Here is a 20,598-nt window from a genome sequence, read left to right as displayed (position 1 = left end):
AACAGAGGTACAAAGCTAGACTGCATCCATAAAATGAGAACTAAAGGGGATTTTCTTAGGAAAGTAAATATTAAAGAGTGAAAAGCTCAGTGTTACAAAAAAGAGCTTTTAAAAATATTAAGGTTTTCATCAAATCTTAGGATTACAATATATCAAACAACAAATATAACAAACAATAACCTCTAAGTTAAAAGGTGCCCTTTAAGGGAAGCCAGAATATCAGTAAAGAATAATGCTGCCATATACCAAAGTGTTCCTTGAGCCAAAATAAATAGAAGGTGTGATAGGGAGGTCTTATATTTAAGAGAAAAATTAACTCAAAGAATCGAGAACATTAAGATTACTACTTAGAAACAAACCAACCTGGCTAAAACTTTGGAAATGGAAGTACTTTATCTCAGTAAAGACAGCCAAATGATAAAACTTGTGATAGTTACAACCACTTTCCCATGAAGCTACTTTAGTAAAATTTATTAATTCCAAAGATAAGCAAAGTCTATTTAAAATTTTCTATAGCTACCATTAAAAAAATTTACTTAAAAGTGATTTAAGAACACATGTAAGATCTACACATTAATTACTGCTCCATTCTTAGTAATACGAAATTAAAATGAAAACTTACAAATCCACACTGATTTAACAGTATCCCAGTACTACCCACAGAAGATATAGTACAAATACTGTCCGAATTACAAAATGTTAATTAATAGTAACATACACTGTAAAAGCTTTACAAAAGCTTAAAGTGCTAAAGAAAAAAAAAAAAATAGGGACAACAGCTACCTCACAGGGCTCTTGTCTTTTCTGAATGGACTTTTGCTTCGGGAGCGTCGTCTGCTGCAAAGTTAAAAAGTTTCAGAAATTACCCAAACAAGTACACCACATCAGTTCCTTGAAAAACAATTTAAACAATTCAGAAGTATGTTTAAAAACCTTAATTTGATGCTATGAGGCAACCCAATCTTTCCTCGGATGGCACTGTTAAATTTTGGTCCGGAGCTAAAAAGGAAACACAAAATTACACTAGTTACAGGGTTAGGGTCTTGCTAAGATCGCGTTCATGCGCTCTCCAGCAAGTTTAACATTGTTCAGGCTGATTCTTTTCCACCTCAATTATGAAGAGGAAATAGAGACTTTTTCTCTTAACTATCCCAGGCAAACTGCTTATAGTTATCCATCCTGGACCACTGAGAGGTGCCGAGACCAAAGGTTACAGCCTCAAGATTGTTAAGAATCTAAAAAATCTCACCCTCATTTTCAGTCTATAATTCTTTTTACACTATGGATACATTCCTGAGGAAAAAAAAAAAAAAAAGCAGAAGTGAAAATAAGTCACCCTGAACTTCCCTCACACCAGAATAACTGCAGTTAACAATTTGGTGTGTATTTTTGCAGATCCTTTCTCAGGAATACATTTGTATGCACGTACATATACAATATTCATACGCGTTTTCTTGTTTGAGGATGTTTAAAAACAAGGAACTAATTCTTTAACATCATGAAAACTTCTTTTCCATGTAACAGTTAAGTCTCAGAGACTGCATGAAAGAAGTTTATGTGTCATACTTTTCTTTGTGGCAAAATATTCCATAGTGAAGATGTGAAGAAAGTTCATTATTATTTCAAAAAATGTTTTATGAACTTGACATAATAAAAGCATATTTTCGAAAATATTATAAAGGTAGATGTTATAAGACAATTTCATTCTGAATCTTAAAAAGGCCCAATAGTTTCTGGATCTTTTATTCTGAAAGACCAAACTAACTTAAAGGGACAGGTCAGATGTCCTTTAGTGCTCATCCTACTATCCTTTTCAGGAAGGGTAACAAAACAGTGGTATGTGATCCACATTTGGACTCGTTTTCATGGACTCTATGCATACCTGCAACATCCAAGCAGTTCCAAATAAAGTTATATGTTAAATGGGTCCTTTGCCATTCAGACTAATAACCAGAATTAAGAATATACATTTACTGGATAAATTAAAGATCACATGAAAACAAATGTGAGAACTAAATCACTTTGAAGTCAGACTAGGATTATAGGCTGACTTCAAGTTTTCATTACTCTAGATAAACCATATTCAGAATTTATTAAACTAATCCTCCATTTAATTCATTCTGGTAAAAATGAATATGGTAATTTTTGATAAATTGGACAAAAAAACAAAGCACTTTTTAATACAGCATCTGGAATTAAAGCAACATTGTGTCCTCTTTCAGCTCTTAAGTTATTTATGAGATATGCAGCTAGGAAGAAAGTAGAAAACAAGGAGTTCAATCCTTTTTATTTTAAAGGTTAAAGACCCAGAATCAGGATCCAAAGTGTTACTAACTTTAATGGCTTCAAATAATACTAAAACATTTCATGAATAGCAGTTAATGTGGGTGCTTTATTTTCATTCTCTTTTCAATTCAACTCATTAAATTTATCTGTCAGTTATTACCTCCTTCTTAAAAGATGAGAAAGCTCAAGCTTGGAGTGTTAACTTGCACAAGTGAAAGAGCCAAATGTCTTATTAAGGTCTGTTTGTCTTTGAATTCCATCTCCAACCATTCAAGAGTGTTAATTTTAAAATAACTCCCACAGTTTACAACAGTATGTTCATTAAGAGGAAAGAACATCTTAAAGCACTAAGAATTGCTAGCTAGAAGCAATCCTTAAGAGTTGTAGGTAGGTTCCTTCCAAACTTTATTAATATAGTTTTTAAAATGACCATAATAAAATATATTTCCAACTTGTTACATAACCACATTCAAATTTCCAGAGTGATTTCAAAGCATTTTTATTAGCGTCTTACTATTTTTAAAAACCTTAAATATAAATGTGATGAGCCCCAAGTTGATCATTATCAAGGAGCATACACCAAATTCACAAATGGTCTGTCATTTCAGCTGAAAACAGCCAGACAAGATTAACTAACTACATATTTAACTAATTACATTTATAACTTATTTGAGCTTTAAAATTTTTAATTTATGTTCAGTAAAGAAAATTTGAATAGCTCACACACCTTTAAGCTTTCAAATATTTGGCACTACAATATCAAGTTTTTTAAGCACTGCAGTGCTTTGGTCTAGTTTACACGGCATACAGTTAAAATATTTTAGATGGAGTAACAGAAAATCTGTATGCTTAGTAATACAAATGTTATGTACTAGTCCACATGCTGTATTTCTACTTTGCTAGACTTTTCAATGCCAATACCTCATCTAATGCTTTTTAACTAGTCGTAATGAGAAACAAAATTTTACAATGCAAATTTTCCAGGTTAAATTGTTTTATGTACACCCAGAGAATGACTCTAAAACCAAAATCACTGTAACTATGGTTACATACTAAGGACTTCTGTAGCGGCCTCTGAATCTGCGATCTCGACTTCTTGAGCGGCTTCGTCTCCTTTCTTTGCTTCTACTTCGCTTCCTTTCACGGCTTTTACTCTTTTTCCTTTCTCTATCTCTACTTCGTTTCCGTTCCTTACTTTTGCTTCTTTTACGTTCATGACTACGACTTCTGCTCTTGCTTTTTTTCCTCCTGAGAAGAAAAAAAATTACTATTATCTTGCTAGCTTAAGATTACTTCCTTTTATGGTCAGAAATCTTTTTAAAAGTTTATCTTGCTATTTTTACTACTATGATACATAATCATACTTATGGAAAAATAATTCCTAGGTAAGGTAAATAGCACCCCACCTTTGCCTTCTTTCTACTACTTAAAATCAGCAGTGACAATCATTTGAGAGAGCAGGGACTATTAATGATCTCTCTTGAGTCAGTTACACCTTTAACAAGGAAATGATTTATTGGGAGGTAGAAGATCAAAACTCGAACTCTTAAAGTGTGACCAACATAACTGGCCAACAAAGAGATTTACTGTAATCTACAAGATACGGTAATAAAATCAAATTTACAATAGAATGTTAACATTGAAGAAACAGTGGGTCATACACAAAAATTTACATAAAAATAAACTTAATTTCCCTTACATGAGCCAAATTTGACCCAATTTACATGTATGAATACGAGTATTTTATACTCTCAAAGGGCCATTCAAGCATCAATATTTTGGTTTTCCTGGGAAAATTACAAGTAATGACAAAGGACGATAAAACTAATGCAATAAAACGCATTCTGATACATCTAGACTTTAATGTGATCTTTCTCGGATTTTTTTAAAAAATATAATTTATTGTCAAATTGGTTTCCATACAACACCCAGTGCTCATCCCAACAAGTGCCCTCCTCCCTGTTTTTCGGATATTTTCTATTAAAAGTTATAATGAGTACACCAGAAAATGGGGAGGATGCCGTTTTACACAAGCCTGTGGGGTGCAATCAAAAACAAGGATCAACACCTTTATCAGTCTTTATAAAATCTCAAACTCTGAAAGGTAAAAAAGCCAGTCAGTCATATCTGTCATTTCTGTATTCTTCACAGTATACCACCCATTCGTTTCATAATTAAATCTTACCATCTGTACCTCTGTGTCATCACCCAAATTTTAGAGGTGCCTTCAGATATTTCAATACAAACCGAAAGACATTTCAAAATAAACTTATTCCGCTAAAATGTCAATTTGTAGTGGCTAAAAGATCATTAAAACATTTTGACAACTCTACATCATTTGGAAAATTTAATTAAACTGTTTAGTCCTTATCAAAGCAAAGTTAGCACAAGAGCAATTGAAGTCTGCCTCAGAGAACCTGTAAGCAGGTCATCTTAGAGTGCATTGAAAATAGAAAATGAAGACACCCACCTTCTGGAATCTTGAAACCCACACTCCAATCACAAGGAGATGTAGAGCTTTCCAAGGAGGCAGAAACTTTGTCTAAAATTTCAAGATAATCCACCTGACTGTCAGAAATGTATATGCTAGGTAGCACATGACAGAAAATTAGGCTACACTCATTATTTATATAGAAGTCATCAAAGCAATGCCCAGAAGGGCAACAGATAACATTCCAACTCTGTTGCCTGAAACACCTGACCCTATGTCTTAGCCTTAAGAATTCTGTGAGATAGCTATAATCAGAAGTCCTACATATAATCCATCAGGGGACAAAGTAAAAAGTAACTCCATCCCCCACAAAAAGGACAAATAAAGTTTTGCTCTGCTCCTAGATGGCCCATAACAGAGAGGCAGCCAACCTCCCAATCTACCTTTTTTTTTAGGCCCAAAACTTCCTCTGCCAAAGGAAAGGACTGGTAAATTGGACAGCTAACTTCAACTAAAAGTCTTCCTAGAACTTTTTACAGATGAGTTCCCACCCACATCTGAAGGCAACCCCAGACAGGTAAAAAGACAACAACATACTAAGACATACAGAAGCACGATCCTCTTCATAAAAGCCCAGACAAAAATTTAAGAAAGCAGTATACTTCTCCATAACAAACTGCAGCTTGAAAGAACATTAAGTTAACTAAAAAAGGGTTATCATAATCCACACTAATAGTCAAATCCTGTTACAACTTAAAAGGGACTTTCCAAAGTCTTTAGTGGCAGTGGAATTTTGTACTGAACATCATTGAAGTAAATGGTCCACTGGGCTGGGCCTTTGGACTTTTTGGTTATATGGCCTCTGCTGTAAAGGTGTTTTGCTATAACTGGATTTGACCTCTTCCATGTAAGAAGATCTAAAATTTAAATGCAAAGTACTCTGGAAAATAAGAAAAAAAATAGAAAAGTCATTTATTCCAAAATTTATAGATAATCCACACACAGTAGCCAATATATTTCAACTGTGTCATTTTATTGTTATCCTTTGAGTAATTCCTAAAGAGCTTAACTGAATGGACACTGGTTCAGAATTTCCAAAAATGATTACACTAGTAATATTCCCACGAAGGCAAGCTCAGGCATACTTTGAGGTCTTGCCAAACTCAGGGGTATAGTTCTTCAGAAAGTAGGCTAATTGATAACCAGTTTGTGTTAAACTTAGTTCTTTTTACTACTACCAGAATACAACTGAGTGTACAGACTGAAAATCAGAATTATTTTTTAAAAGAAAACATTTACTAGTTATTAGTCAAGTCTCAATTTCTCAAAATGTGCATTTTCTTACTACCTTAAAATTGCATCCCAATACTCAATTGCTTTTAAGACAATGAAGTTTTAGGATGAAAAATGCAACATGGCACTTTCCTTTGATTAACAGAACTTACACATAACACTAAAGCACAGAACATTGTACTTGTTCTATATCTCATCTAACCTTACATATAAAAATTTTTTTCTAAATAACTTCCAAATTAATTTGAAAGATTCCCTTTAGAAAAATGGGTGCAAAGTTTCTGATTGAACAAAAAAGCCATTTATTTAAGCAGCTTAAACGGAGATTGAGAAGTCTGACAGAAATAACTTCTACATTTAAAAAAAATACTAGATGGTAGTTGGGATATTTTAAGAAGACACTCCCTTAAATTGGCTATCCTATAGCCAATGAAAGAAAATTACCCATTCTTCTATTCAGTGTCAGAAAACTCTTTAGATAAAGGTCATAAACCATTAGTCATGGAGAGCTTAATGCTAAATGTCCTGGGTAAGCTTGGTAGCCTTAATGAGCTTAGATGCAGGATAAAAATAAGTATAAACTGCAGACTGAGTTAGAAGCAAGGAGTGACAGCTGAGAATGGTTGAACAAAGAAAGTCTATGCCCTAAAGTGCATTGTTCTCATCCTACTGGCACTCAGGATGAGATCCTTACCCACACCTAGATTAGATAATTTAAATTTACATGGATACTCCTTCCTAGTTTTCATTATGAATTGAAGAACTGTGAATTAGAACCATTAATTAGGAAACTGACTTTAGTAAAAGGTCTAAAAGTAGGCAACATTAAACCACGCAAAGATTGGTTGATTGCCTCAAACTATAAAAATTCAAGACTAAACCCAGTATGATTAATTCCCAAAATCTGTTGTGATTAGTGAGGAACTATAACAGATCCTCCACCTAACTTTGTACCAAAATAAAATATAAGACATTTTCCACAAATTGCATCATTTTAATTTAATGCATTACTATATTACTTTAGAGGAAGTGTAAGAATAAAAAAAAAAAGAACAAAGCCTGCATAATCCAAACTAAGAATTTTCTCATTTATTTTGTGAAACTCTATCAACCTACCAAATAAGAATTGTTGTGAGGATGTTAAGGTAGTGTACTATGAAGCACTCTGAGCTCTTACTAGGATAAGAGCCAAAAAAATCAAATAAGCAGTTATGTTATCACTTTTTCTTTACGTATTATCAGGTCATGTACGTTCACAAAATAGGCTACTAAAACAATTTAATGCTTGTAACATGACCAAGTGATGTTAAGAATGATTAATTTTAAAGCTGAAAGAAAACTCCCAAAACAGGATCAAACCTTATAAACTGGTTCTGCTTACAATTTTATTGAAACTTATCCTATACTATATTCTGCACTATGGAGCACTGAGTTCCTGTTATGAGTTACTCATTTAACCTAGTAACTTGTATAAACAAATACAACTTTAAAAAAACTCCGTTCTATTTAAGGCTTAAAGTTTAAAAAGCTTAAGATAACAAAAACCATGTAAGAAGCACCTAAGAAGTACTTAACTATGCTATAACGTTACTATAAAAAGGGCCTTTAAGCAGCAAGGAGCATAAATAATTCACAGCTCTGATTCCTTCAGTGGTGATTTAGAGCAAATAATATTTTCCATGGCCTGGTTATTTATTACCTTTTCTTCTTCCTAACCCATCTTCAGTAGATTATATCAGTTTTATTGATAACACACACCAAAATATTAAGCCAAAGTTAATAAATTTAAGACAGAAGACAAGCTCTAATACAGAAACTCTTATCCAGATTGTCATGGACAGACTTGGCAGGGAAGGTGTCCAAAAGGTCCCTGACACTATATCCTGAAATCTAGGGAAAGAGTCCCCAGTTTCATATCCTCAAATAGTTTCTTGTCCCAGAAGGTAAAGAACAACTTTTCTAAAAGAGACAAAAGCTTTTGAAGAGAACTTTTAGTTTGATGCTATAGCCACAGGAACACAACTTAAGATCTCAATCACATAAAGGTCCCCCCCCCACCCCAGGTCCCTTGTTACAACTTACTTTTTGCTACGTTCTTCATGGCCGTTAGCACTGCTCAACTTGTTCTCATCCTAAGCAGGGTTGATAGAAGAACATCATGAGGACGAAGTGGTAACATTTCAAGTTGTCAAAGGGTAAAGGGAATAGGAATAAGAAAATACAAAACAATTTTAAAACTAATTACTTGCTTATAATTTAACATGGAAGGCTATAAAAAAATTTAGATGGGTATGTGTTTAACCACTTTGTTGCTTACAATTAAGTCATCGTGATACAAAAATAAAAATGCATATTAACATGTTAAATTTTACTTTCTTATATAGTTAGGTATTAAGTTATCCAGATTTACAGTGTTCAAGTGGTTAAATAGAATTTCTATAAAACATGAATGAAGTCCTGTTTTGAGTTTTATTCCATGTGCTATGGTCCCTTTGGTCAGTACCATGGCTCTATTTCTGCCTAAGCCCCAAGTGGCCATGCTAGCAGCCAGCCACTATCGATTTCCTGTGACCGATGCCATTCCTGAGATCTTCGCCCATTTCCGTTGGAGGGTTGGGACTGTAAGAGCTTGATGCCACCTCTGTCACACATCTCGCCCTGAAGCAAACAGGGATTCACACTGCTTTAGTAATGTTGACTCCCAAGAACCCAAGAAAGTCAATTAATAATCCACCAGTCCAGCCTAAACATTTCCTACTTCCATACCTGTTTACATGGAACTACATCCATGTTAAACTAAGACACAAGAATCTTAACATTAAAATAGAAAGTAGTTCTTCAAGAGTCTAAGCATTATAAAACTACATACACCATTTAAAGCTAGAAAGAATTCATCCATATTGGTACCACATGGTCGTGCTATACAATCCAAAACAGCTGTATTATTTTTAAAAGGTTTAGTGCAACGTTTATTTTTAAAGTTTGATCACATCAGTTATAGAAGTATAAGTCCTAACTTACAAAGCTTACAGTTTGTGACACCAGTGATAATGCATGCATACTGCTATTTTCACCACCAACTGGTGAAAGAATGAAAAGACACTTTACTTTTACTGTGATACTGAAATGGGTCAAAGACTATACTATTAGCCAAAATAATTCCTCTGTAGCTTTTAGTGTGAAATATTATGGCAGGGACTAATTAAAAATAAAATATGGAGAACAGTAAAAACAGTCATCAAGTGACTCAAAGTTTGTGATACTGCCTCCTTTGCTTTAAAAAAAAATTTCTATTCAGGGATCCAAGAATTTTGGTAATTTTTAACTGAGCAGCAGATCATCACCTGCCTGTTTCAATATTTACTATCACCAGTCATATATATATGTATATATATAGAAGAAAATTTAAATCTCACCCATTTCTTCTTGTAAAACTTATTTAAAGATTTGCTTGCCACAGACTGGTTATGCTTTGTTATTCTTGGACCCCTGCTATTTTCCCAAACCACTACATTCACCTTTTTGCTATACCAAACTGGAGCTGGTAATTCTTAGTTGAGTCATTTTACCTAGGGGACCACGGTACAGCGATAAGTCACTCAATTACTACCTTATGATTGACAGTTCACACTGGAATCAAAGGTGAATTCATGGGAGTAGAGGTGAGATATCGTTAGGCAAGTCTACAAAGAGAGATAGATGGGCATTTATTCATCACGCTGAAGTGAAACTACTGCACAATATTATTACATCAATAGCATATATTTACTTTTGTAAGTTACACGTAATGCATCTCTGATAAGGTAAATCAAGAGGGCTCCGGGGAGGTTAGTTTACATTTCAGCAGTAGTTTCGTGATAATGCTAAATTAAGAAATAAATAAACCTCACCGACATGTTTTTTCTCACCTTCTTGTAAGGAGCCTCAAGCATTGCTTCAATATCAATATCGTCTGCCATTTTCTCTAAACGCCTAGAAAATAAAGGTAATTCAGTGAGTAAACATTTTTCAATTCTGCCCTATTTCCTTCTTACACGACAAACTCCGAAAACTTCAGAAAATACTTCAAAAACCCTGGAATAACCAAAGGGGATGCACTTTACCAGTCTTGGTAACTAAATCTGAAATGCCTCCAAGACTGAACAGACAGAAATACGTTAAACGTACCTTCAAAAAGCAGCCTACAATTAACTCCAAAAACAACGCGCGCGACTCGAGCGACAGCGCCTCTTTCCGCGCAAAACCCGCGCTGCCATTTTAGGGGCAAAGGGAAACTCCCTCGGTTGGGAGGGGTTGTGTGCCATGGTAGCGTTCGGCTGGCGCCATGTTGGGAGGTCGCGGCCGCCCCAGGCCTCTAAGGGACCAGTCTCTATCCGCCCTAGGCCTCTCTGGGGTCCCTGCTACCCAAAAAACCTGAAATCTACACGACCGGAAAATAAGGGCGCGGTCGCCGAAATGGAGCCGATTTCTCGAGAACCTGCCCCCCCCCCCAAGTCGTTAAACACCGACTAAGGAATGCCCCTCAACCCAGACGAAAACTAAACCTCTTAAAAGCTCTGACAATACTCAGGCCCGCGACACCTCCTTACCTGTGCGGGCTTTCGGGCCCCTGGGGTGCTTGTATTCGGAAAGACGGGGGCTGCTGCTGTTGCTGCCGCCGCTGTTGCTACTGTTAAGCCGCTAGGCCCAGGCCGCGGTACCGCCCAGCCCGAATTTCGGGCTCCGAGGGCGGATAGGCCCGAGCGAATCTAAAAGAAACAATGGGATTAGAGGAGCCCGCGCGGAAGTGCAGGACGGCGGCTTCGGCAGCTCAGGATCCACCCCTGCGACAGCTTCGACAAGCTCTCTGAAATGGCGGCCGCTGCTTCCTCGTACTCACATCCACCAACACACATACACACACACAAACACACGGGGTCTCACAGAGCCCTCAGCACGGGCTCTCGCGAGAAGTTGCCCGTAGTTCTAGACCGTACCGGCCGAAATATCGCGAGATGTAAGCATGGCCCGAGCGACCATGGCCCAATCTCGCGCAATGATTGCGCCACAGATATTCCCATCCCCCACTCAGAGAGGAGCCTTTGACACCCCCTCTACACGGACGTCCGTATCTCGCGAGACCGCGCAAGTAGCTAGAGCAAAGACGGTTGGTACACTTCCTGTCAATCTTTTTAAAAATTGAACGCTAAGTGGAGCTCTGTGGTTGCCTCCTCCCGGTGGCGTCTCCTCAACAGTTATCTGAAGGTTTTTCTCTCAGAGCTGACTGCCTCTCCCCTCCCCCGGGCTTCCCACCCTGGTGTCTGTCAAGGTCGCCATAAGGCAATCTAGTCCATAAGGCGATAGAATAAAACAAAAAGCGTCATGTATAGATCATCCGCCAAAGGTGAAGAAGTGAAAGGCACGTGAGAAGAAAGGCAAGAAGAGACCGTACAGGGGTAGGGGCTAGAGAGATACGGGTGTACAATAAAAACTAGGTTTTTCCGGCATTTTGGAGTCAGTGGGCTAGACACTGCTAACAAAACACGCTTGGAAATAGTGGAGAAAGGCAATGAGGAGGTGAAAAAAATAAACTGCTTCCTTTGGCAATGAATCAGCTTTCTGCTCAGGGTTTTACAGTCTGGCCTTGTGTCGGGGTTGCTATTTCTTCAAAAAAAAAAATAATGTCCCCCCATTCCCCTGGGACCCGACTCCTCGCCCCTCAAGCTCCCCAGATACCTGGCAGTTACAGTGTAAAATCACCACTTGCTCTTTGGTCAACGCTGTGAAAAAGAAGGCAGCAGAGGTCGTTGGCTATAAGGCTTCCTCCTCCAAGATAAAAATGTTTGAAAAAAATCGAGGCATTAGAAGCAAAAAATCTTACAGATAAGTCTATTAATAGCTTAATAATCAAGGGTAAGATTTGACATGAGATAATTTGGTTCCTGTAGCTGCTCCAACACTGTGTGACCTTGGACTTGGACAAGTAAGTTAATCTCTTAGAGCCTATCCTCCCATCTCCTCTTGTGAAGAAGGGGGTAGTAATAATTACTAGGCTAAGCTTCTTGAGACTGCCCTACGCTGATAATGCTCACTAACTGAATTCCCCCAGGGGGACCCTCGATAAATGAGTGCAGACCTAGTGGGGCTATAGTGAGGATTACATGATATAATGTCTATAATGTGCCTGGCAAATATTTCATCCTCAGAAAAGTGAACTTACGTTACTGCTAAACAATTATTTGAAGGAAATGTAGGTGTAAAGGGGCTTTACATTTCTGGTTAACCTCCCACACAGGTGTTTCTCTTAGAGGATTAATAGATTTTACATAGTAATATTCCCTTACTCCTTTTCCTGATAATTCATATCCTCTTAATTTTTTGTGTTGAAAATCCCAAAACACTGAATCATAATATGTTCAAGCTAACAAAAAAGTTAACTTTTGCTTTCTCTTTTCCCGTTTGGTTTTCATTATTGTGACTTGTTAATTGTGCAAATATCAAAGTATAAAGGTGGCTGGCCCCTTATTAATTTGTTTGTTCGTTTAGGAACATGACAGCACAAAATTTGACTTGAACCTCTAGACTTATTTGGGAATAGGAAGGCTGTAAGCTTTCAGTCACTTGATTATTGAATATTTCTTAAATTGTTTTCTGTTCAAGGATGACCAGAGAGAACCTGGAAATTTAGAGCACAAACACCAGCTGGAAAACTCAGTCTCTAAAACAAATATATTTTTTATGTTTTAAAAGAAGATATTCGAAACAAAATATGCTTTTCATGCATTTTGCAAAACCTTTCTCTGTCTGGCTCACTGACTTTCTGTGTAAATTAATTCCCCTTTCATCATTTTTCCCCCTTTCATCATTTTATTCTCGAGTCATTTGAAGCAGAAGGTCATTGGTTTAAATCATCACCACCATCGAGAATATTATTATGTTCTATAATGTATAGAGAGGAGTACACAATAGCCAAAAGCTTGGGATACAGGATGTAATAGATACCAATCTTAGAGAATTTTAAAATTCAAAAAATTATTTTGCTGATGTCAGATGTCAGGGTGCCTGGCTGGCTCAGTCTGTGGAGCATGCGACTCTTTTTTTTTTTTTTAATGTTTATTTATATTTGAGAAAGAGAGAAAGAGAGACAGAGCATGAGTGGGGAAGGGGCAGAGAGCAGGAAAGAGACACAGAATTTGAAACAGGCTCCAGGCTCTTAGCTGTCAGCACACAGCCCAACTCGGGGCCCGAACTTGGGACTAGCAAAATCATGACCTGAGCCTTAGTCGGATGCTTAACCAACAGCCACCTAGGCTCCCTCGACTGACCATGCGACTCTTGATCTCAGGATTGTGAGATCAAGCCCCATATTGGATATAGAGATTACTTGAAAGTAAAATCTTTTGGGTGCGTGGGAGATAGGCTAGATGGGTGAGGGGTAACTAAAGAGAGCACTTTTTATGATGAGCACTGAGCGTTGAATATAAGGGATGAATCATTGAATTCTACTCCTGAAACCAATATTGCACTATATGTTAACCAAAATTTAAATAAATAAATGAATACTAAAATATTTTTGTATTACATAACATCTTTTAAAAAATATATTTTGCCTGGACACCTGGCAGTTAAGCATTTGACTCTTGGTTTCAGCTCAGGTAATGATCTCATGGTTTGTGAGTTCTAGCTCCAAGTCAGGCTCCATGATGACAGTGCAGGTGCCACTTGGGATTCTCTCTCTCCCTCTTTCTCTGCCCCGCCCACACGCATGTGCCTGAGCAGCGCAGTCTCTCTCCCTCTCTCAAAAGTAAGTAAACATTAAAAGTATATATATTTTGCCAATGTGAGTTTTTTGATGTCAGTGTATGACTTTTATGGACAGAAAATGCTATTTTTAGGGCACCTGGGTGGCTCAGTCAGTTAAGTGTCCAACTTCAGCTCAGGGCATAATCTCACAGTTTGTGGGTGCAAGCCCCGCGTTCGGCTCTGTGCTGACAGCTCAGAGCCTGGAACCATGCTTCAGACTCTGTGTCTCCTTCTCTCTCTGCCCCTCCCCAACTCACACTCTGTCTTTCTCTTTCTAAAAAATAAATAAATACATTTTTAATGCTATTTTTGATATTTGCATTTTTTAAGTAAATAAAATCTTTTTTTTTTGTAAATAAAATCTTTTTAAAAAAATAAGTATAAGGGCGCCTGGGTGGCTCAGTCAGTTAAGCATCTGACTTTAGCTCAGATCATGATCTCAAGGTTCGTGAGTTCAAGCCCCGCATTGGGCTCTGTGATGACAGCTCAGAGCCTAGAGCCTGCTTTGGATTCTATGTCTCCCTCTCTCTCTCTCTCTCTCTGTTCCTCCCCCACTTGCACTCTGTCTCTCAAAAATAAAGATTAAAAAAATTTTTTTTTTATAACAAGTATAGTCAGTCTTAGTTTCTTAAAATTTTCTGGCGTTAGGGAATCTACACCTGAAATCATTGTTGCACTATGTGCTAACTAATTTGGATGTAAATTTAAAAAATAAGATTAAAAATAGTATCCAAGAAAAATTTTTTTTCTTAAAATTTTCTTTCTTTTTTTTTTTTTTTTTTAACGTTTATTTATTTTTGGGACAGAGAGAGACAGAGCATGAACGGGGGAGGGGCAGAGAGAGAGGGAGACACAGAATCGGAAACAGGCTCCAGGCTCTGAGCCATCAGCCCAGAGCCTGACGCGGGGCTCGAACTCACGGACCGCGAGAACGTGACCTGGCTGAAGTCGGACGCTTAACCGACTGCGCCACCCAGGCGCCCCATAAAATTTTCTAATGTAGTCTCCTATACCTTTCCAATTAAAATCATAAATCTCAACTCAATTACTCAATTACACATATTTAATTAGAATCTTAAATATGCAGGGGCGCCTGGGTGGCGCAGTCGGTTAAGCGTCCGACTTCAGCCAGGTCACGATCTCGCGGTCCGTGAGTTCGAGCCCCGCGTCAGGCTCTGGGCTGATGGCTCAGAGCCTGGAGCCTGTTTCCGATTCTGTGTCTCCCTCTCTCTCTGCCCCTCCCCCGTTCATGCTCTGTCTCTCTCTGTCCCAAAAATAAATAAACGTTGAAAAAAAAATTAAAAAAAAAATATGCAAAATTCTCTTAAACATTACAACTTAATTATACATACAAAGTATCCCTGGGGTGCCTGGGTGGCTCAGTCTGTTCAGCATTTGATTTTGGCTCAGGTCATGATCTCACTGTTCGTGGGATCAAGCCCCATGTTGAGCCCCAAATCCGGCTCTGAGCTGAAAACACAGCCTGCTTGGGATTCTCTCTCTCCCCTCTCTGCCCCACCCCCATCCACACATACACTCTTTCTAAATAAATAAATAAACTTAAAATTTTTAAGAATGATTCAAAGTATCTCAAAACAACATAAATGTTTTAAGACATTATATATATATTTAAATTTAAACCTCTTTTTGTAAAAACACACCCATAAGAAGATTTTATTATCTCAAAAAACTTGAGATTGACATCCCAAAAGAATTCATACACTATCTCAGAAGACCAAGGTTCCTTTTTGGCCAGAGTTTTTGACCTGGACCAAAGACTGTGGTTGCATAACCTGCCTGATAGATTCCGGCAATATTCTTGAGCCACTGACAGGCATAATGAACCTTTTTGTTTTCTTTCCCAAGTCATTATGACATCAAGAATCTCAAGGCTCTTCATATAGATAGAAATAATTTTGCCACCCCTATGATTTTGCCTGATTTGGGTATATGAAACTATCAATCCTTCCCCTTAGTACTTTGTTATCTAATCAATTTACTGATTGAATTTGGCATTTGTTTCAAAGATTTGTCTGTCTACTGGCCATAATGTCAGGAACATTTTAGTGACATATCCTAAAGGAATGTTCATCAGCTTGAGAATGATTAGTCCTTCAAAGAAGAGATTTTTCAGGGGTACATTACTAACCATGTATTTCAGGTTGATGCCATGTACTCTCCTAATAATTTTGCTTGGTATCACCAACAAAGAATCCTGTTCCTCAAACTTAAGATACAGTTTCTTAAGATCCTGTGTAAACTAGATAAGGAAGCAACAATCGATGTTTTTGCCAGAGTTTAATATTTGGTCACAAAAATACAGTGTTTTAAACTCCCATAGTTAAGGAAATCAAGAACATTAAGAGGCACTCATGAATAAGATGATAATACAGCCCATCTGTCCATCCCATGGGCAACAGGATTTCCCAAAACACTATTTTACCTTGAAAATAAAAATGAAAATATTCAATACACTATAACAAAATAGAATTTAGAACATTCTTTTGGAGTTTTATCAGTGAAATATGCCATTTACTGATTGATTCAATAAATATTTAGAACTCCAGTGCCTGGGTGGCTCACTCAGTTAAGTGTCCAACTTCAGCTCAAGTCATGATCTCACTGTTGATGATTTCGAGCCCTGCATCGGGCTCTGTGCTGACACTTCAGAGCCTGGAGCCTGTTTCAGATTCTGTGTCTCCTTCCTGCTCTCTGCCCCTCCCCCACTCACACTCTGTCTCTGTCTCTGTCTCTCTCTCAAAAATAAATAAACCTTAAAAAAATGTTTTTAACATATATAAAAAGTAAAAATTTAGAGGCTTCAGTATTTTCAGCACTCTGCAGGCTGATTTGTGGGTACAAAATAAAGGCACAGTCTCAAGGCATCGCTGGGTAGTTTAGTTGGTGAAACGCCCAACTCTTGATTTCAGCTCAGGTCACAATCTCAGGGTCCTGAGATTGAGTCTCGAATAGGCCTCCACCCTGAGCATGGAGCCTGCTTAAGATTCTGTCTCCCTGGGGCACATGGATGGCTCAGTCAGTGAAGCTTCTGACTTTGGCTCAGGTCATGATCTCATAGTTTGTGGGTTCAAGCCCTGAGTTAGGCTCTCTGCTGTCAGCTTGGAGTCTGCTTTGGATCCTCTGTCCCTCCTCTCAGCCCCTCCCCGTGCTCTCCCTCTCTCTCCCTCTCTCTCTATCTCTCAAAAAAAAAAAAAAAAAGATTCTCTCCCTCTCTCTCTAAAATCAGTTTCCAGTTTAGTTAGGAAACACCTGAAGGAACAAAAATCATGTTCAACATAGTGTTTTGTATTAAAATTTTGCATGAACTCAATACCTTGAACATCATACTATTAATAATAGCATATTTAAATGACAATAGTTTATAAACTATTTTCTATACATTATCCCATTTATTCCTCTAAATCTGTTTATTTATTTATATCAAATGAAATTAATTGACGGGATCAGACTATGATGCAAGTGGTCACAGAATCTTCTGGAAGGAGCTGATTGATGTAGATCATTATAGAGTTAAGGAGTATTTTTTCAACATTTTATTATGAAAATTATCAGTTGAGATCATTGTATATGTGCCTACCACCTATTTTCATTTTTTAAAGTTTATTTATTTATTTTGAGAGAGAGAACTCACACAGGGAAGGGGCAGAGAGAGAGAGAGAGAGAGAGAGAGAGAGAATTCCAAGCAGGCTCTGTGCTGTTTGCATGAAACCCGACATAGAGCTCCTTCTTATGAACCATGAGATAATGACCTGAGCCGAAATCAAATGTTGAATGCTTAACCAACTGAGCCCTCCTGGTGCCCCCACCTATTTTACATTTAATATTTTGTAATGTTTGCTTTACCACATAACTATGTACCAACCCTCTGTCTGTCCCTTCATCCAGCTTAATTTTCAATTTTTTTTATTTTTTATTTTTAAGATTTTATCTTTGGGGCACCTGGGCAGCTCAGTTGGTTAAGCATCCAACTTCAGCTGAGGTCATGATCTCAAGGTTCATGAATTTGAGCTCTGTATTGGGCTCTTCAGAACCCACTTGAGATCTTCTGTCCGCCTCTCTCTCTGCCCTTCCCTGCCTTTCAGAAATAAACACTGAAAAAAATCTTAATGGGGCGTCTGGGTGGCTCAGTCGGTTAAGCGACTGACTTCAGCTCAGATCATGATCACTGGGTTCGTGGGTTCCTTGGGCTCTGTGCTGACAGTTCGGAGCCTGGATCCTGCTTCAGATTCTGTGTCTCCCTCTCACTCACTCTGCCCCTCCCCCTCCTCCTCCCTCTCTCTCTCTCTCTCTCTCTCTCTCTCTCAAAAATAAATATTAAAAAATATATATTTTAAGAAAAAAAGTCTTAAAAACATTTTATCTTTAAGTGATCTCTACACCCAATGTGGAGGTCAAACTCACAACCCCGAGATCAAGAGTTGAGTACTCCACCGACTGAGCCAGCCAAGCACCTCTTTAATACTTTTTGAATAAATTATACACATCAGTACATTTATCACTAAACACTTCAGCATTGCATATTCTTTTATTTTTTATTTTTTTAATGTTTATTATTTACTTTTGCAGGGGGGAGGGGCAGAGAGAGAGGGAGAAACATCTGAAGCAGGCTCCAGGCTCTGAGCTGTCAACACAGAGCCCGATCCTGGGCTCGAACTCACAGACTGTGAGATCATGACCTAAGCCGAAGTCGGAAACTTAACAGACTGAGCCACCCTGGCGCTCCAGCATTGCCTATTCTTAGCTAGAATTTAGTAGTTATGATTTTTTTTTTCAACGTTTATTTATTTTTGGGACAGAGAGAGACAGAGCATGAACGGGGGAGGGGCAGAGAGAGAGGGAGACACAGAATCGGAAACAGGCTCCAGGCTCCGAGCCATCAGCCCAGAGCCTGACGCGGGGCTCGAACTCACGGACCGCGAGATCGTGACCTGGCTGAATTCGGACGCTTAACCGACTGCGCCACCCAGGCGCCCCGTTATGATTTTTTTTAATGAGGTAAATTTTACAGTGATATGCACAAATCTTAACTGTACTAATAGATGAGTTTGACAAATGCATACAAATCAAGTAATATTTAAAGTGAAGGAATGGTAGAAGCAGGAATAGAGAACCAGACAAAGCAATATATATTTATCCTAAAATATCCTGATGTGACTACCAGAGAACTGAATAAAACATTGCAATTTAGGAGGCAGTGTATTGTTTAAAAATGTCTGCTAATGAGGCTAAAAATGGCTCAGTTGGCTGAGCATCAGACTCTTGATTTTCGCTCAGGTCATGATCTCACAATTTGTAGGTTCAAGCCCCACATCGGGCTCTGTGCTGACAGCATGGTACCTGCTTCAGATTCTCTCTCTCCCCCTCTCTCTCCCTGTTCCTCCCCGTACTCTCTAAACAAATAAATAAATAAGTTTAAATAAATAAACATTTTTTAAAAATGTATTTGTTAATAGGGGGGCACCTGGTAGAGCATGAAATTCTTGATCCCGGGGTTATAAGGTCGAGCCCCACATTGGGTATAGAGATTACTTAAAAATAATAAAAAATCTTGGGACTCCATCAGTTGAGTGACTGACTTTGGCTCAGGTTATGATCTCACAGTTCATGGGTTCAGGCCCTGCCCCGTGTCAGGCTCTGTGCTGACAGCTCAGAGCCTGGAGCCTGCTTCAGATTCTGCATCTCCTTCTCTCTTTGCCCCTCTCCTGCTCACACTCTGTCTCTCTTTCTCTCTCTCAAAAATGAAGAAACAATGATAATAATAAATCTTAAAAAAAGTATCTGCTAACAGTTCACCCTGAAGGGAGGAAAGGAAAGTACAGCAGGCCAGAACCTCCCCCACAGCAGCCCTTGGGCCCAGATAACTTCTCTCCTGAACCTCACTATTTTCTGGGAAATGGGTTTGATGCTCCGATGACCCATTCATTTGGCTGGCAGACTTATACGGACACTTGATGTCGGTCCTGCGGCAGAACAGGGCCTCAAGCTGCAGTCGCTGTCTAGCCCCCTCCTGTCCCTCCTCTGTAGGGCCCAGTGTAAGGATGTTGTGGGGTTGAAACAGGCTCATGATGGATCCTCAATAAACAGTAGTCAAGTGGAAAAAAAAATCTGTTAACGGAAGCAAAAAGAAATGCAATCAAGCATAACACTGCAAAAGATTTGGGATTTAAGCGAATCTAGCAATAGGAGGATCCTGCTGACGAGGCATCACAAGATGGAGATATACCTTGAAAATCATGGATGAAAAACAAAAGAAGCATCAACACACAATGATTTTGAATGAAAGCATGTGATTACATGATATGAGTGAATGGTCCTGTACAATGAACAGCCCAGGAAAAAAAAGGATGTATTTAGTAGGCTCATTCATTCTTTTTTGGAGCCGGAAAAAAATAAGTCCTTAGCAATTATTTTCTGGAGGAAGCCCAAAGAGACATTATATGTCTAAATATCTCTAAATAACCAAGTCCTACATCCTTATATAAGTGAAACATCTGAGTTGGAATCTATGCAGCATGAACATGACTTGTATGCAGTGGTTGCAAAAGAAAATAGAGATGCTAGCAAGAATGTGGAAAAAGTAGAACACTCAGACATCACTGGTGGAAATATAAAATGGTGCAACTCCTGTGGAAAACAGTTTGGCAAGTTTCTCTAAAGGTGAAATATAGAATTACCATGTGACCCAGTAATTTCACTCTTAGGTATAGACCTGAGCACTGAAGATGTATTTTCAGGGGACCTGTCTGACTCAGTTGGTAGACCATGTGACTCTTGATCTTGTTTCA

General features: G+C 38.2%; 2 protein-coding genes across 7 annotated transcripts in view; one reads left to right on the top strand and one right to left on the bottom strand.

Moving 5' to 3' along the window:
* Nucleotides 1–10,910, bottom strand: part of RBM39 (RNA binding motif protein 39) — a 31,094-nt gene extending 20,184 nt beyond the window's left edge. The window contains exons 1-7 of one of the 6 annotated variants that reach the window (XM_032592576.1): nt 10,600–10,906; nt 9,919–9,982; nt 9,621–9,693; nt 8,093–8,142; nt 3,340–3,534; nt 934–999; nt 784–837 (exon numbers count right to left, since the gene is read on the bottom strand). Coding sequence is in view for 4 of the 6 variants with exons in the window: in XM_030309689.2 (XP_030165549.1) it covers nt 784–837; nt 934–999; nt 3,340–3,534; nt 8,093–8,142; nt 9,919–9,969 (416 nt within the window). In the remaining 2 variants the exon portion in view is untranslated. Of the gene's footprint in view, nt 1–783; nt 838–933; nt 1,000–3,339; nt 3,535–8,092; nt 9,694–9,918; nt 9,983–10,599 lie in introns of all 6 variants that reach the window. The other 5 variants (XM_030309689.2, XM_030309688.1, XM_032592575.1 and 2 more) reach the window with 5 other exon arrangements.
* Nucleotides 10,911–11,080: 170 nt separating this feature from the next.
* The window catches only part of PHF20 (PHD finger protein 20), a 174,236-nt gene continuing 164,718 nt past the window's right edge, over nt 11,081–20,598 (top strand). Inside the window, exon 1 of the mRNA XM_030309687.1 lies at nt 11,081–11,156. The gene's annotated coding sequence lies outside the window, so the exon portion shown is untranslated. The remainder of the gene's footprint in view (nt 11,157–20,598) is intronic.

Source organism: Lynx canadensis, chromosome A3 (genome assembly GCF_007474595.2).
Source record: "Lynx canadensis isolate LIC74 chromosome A3, mLynCan4.pri.v2, whole genome shotgun sequence".
In the NCBI taxonomy this organism is placed as follows: domain Eukaryota; kingdom Metazoa; phylum Chordata; class Mammalia; order Carnivora; family Felidae; genus Lynx; species Lynx canadensis.
This window is presented reverse-complemented; position numbering and strand designations above follow the sequence as displayed.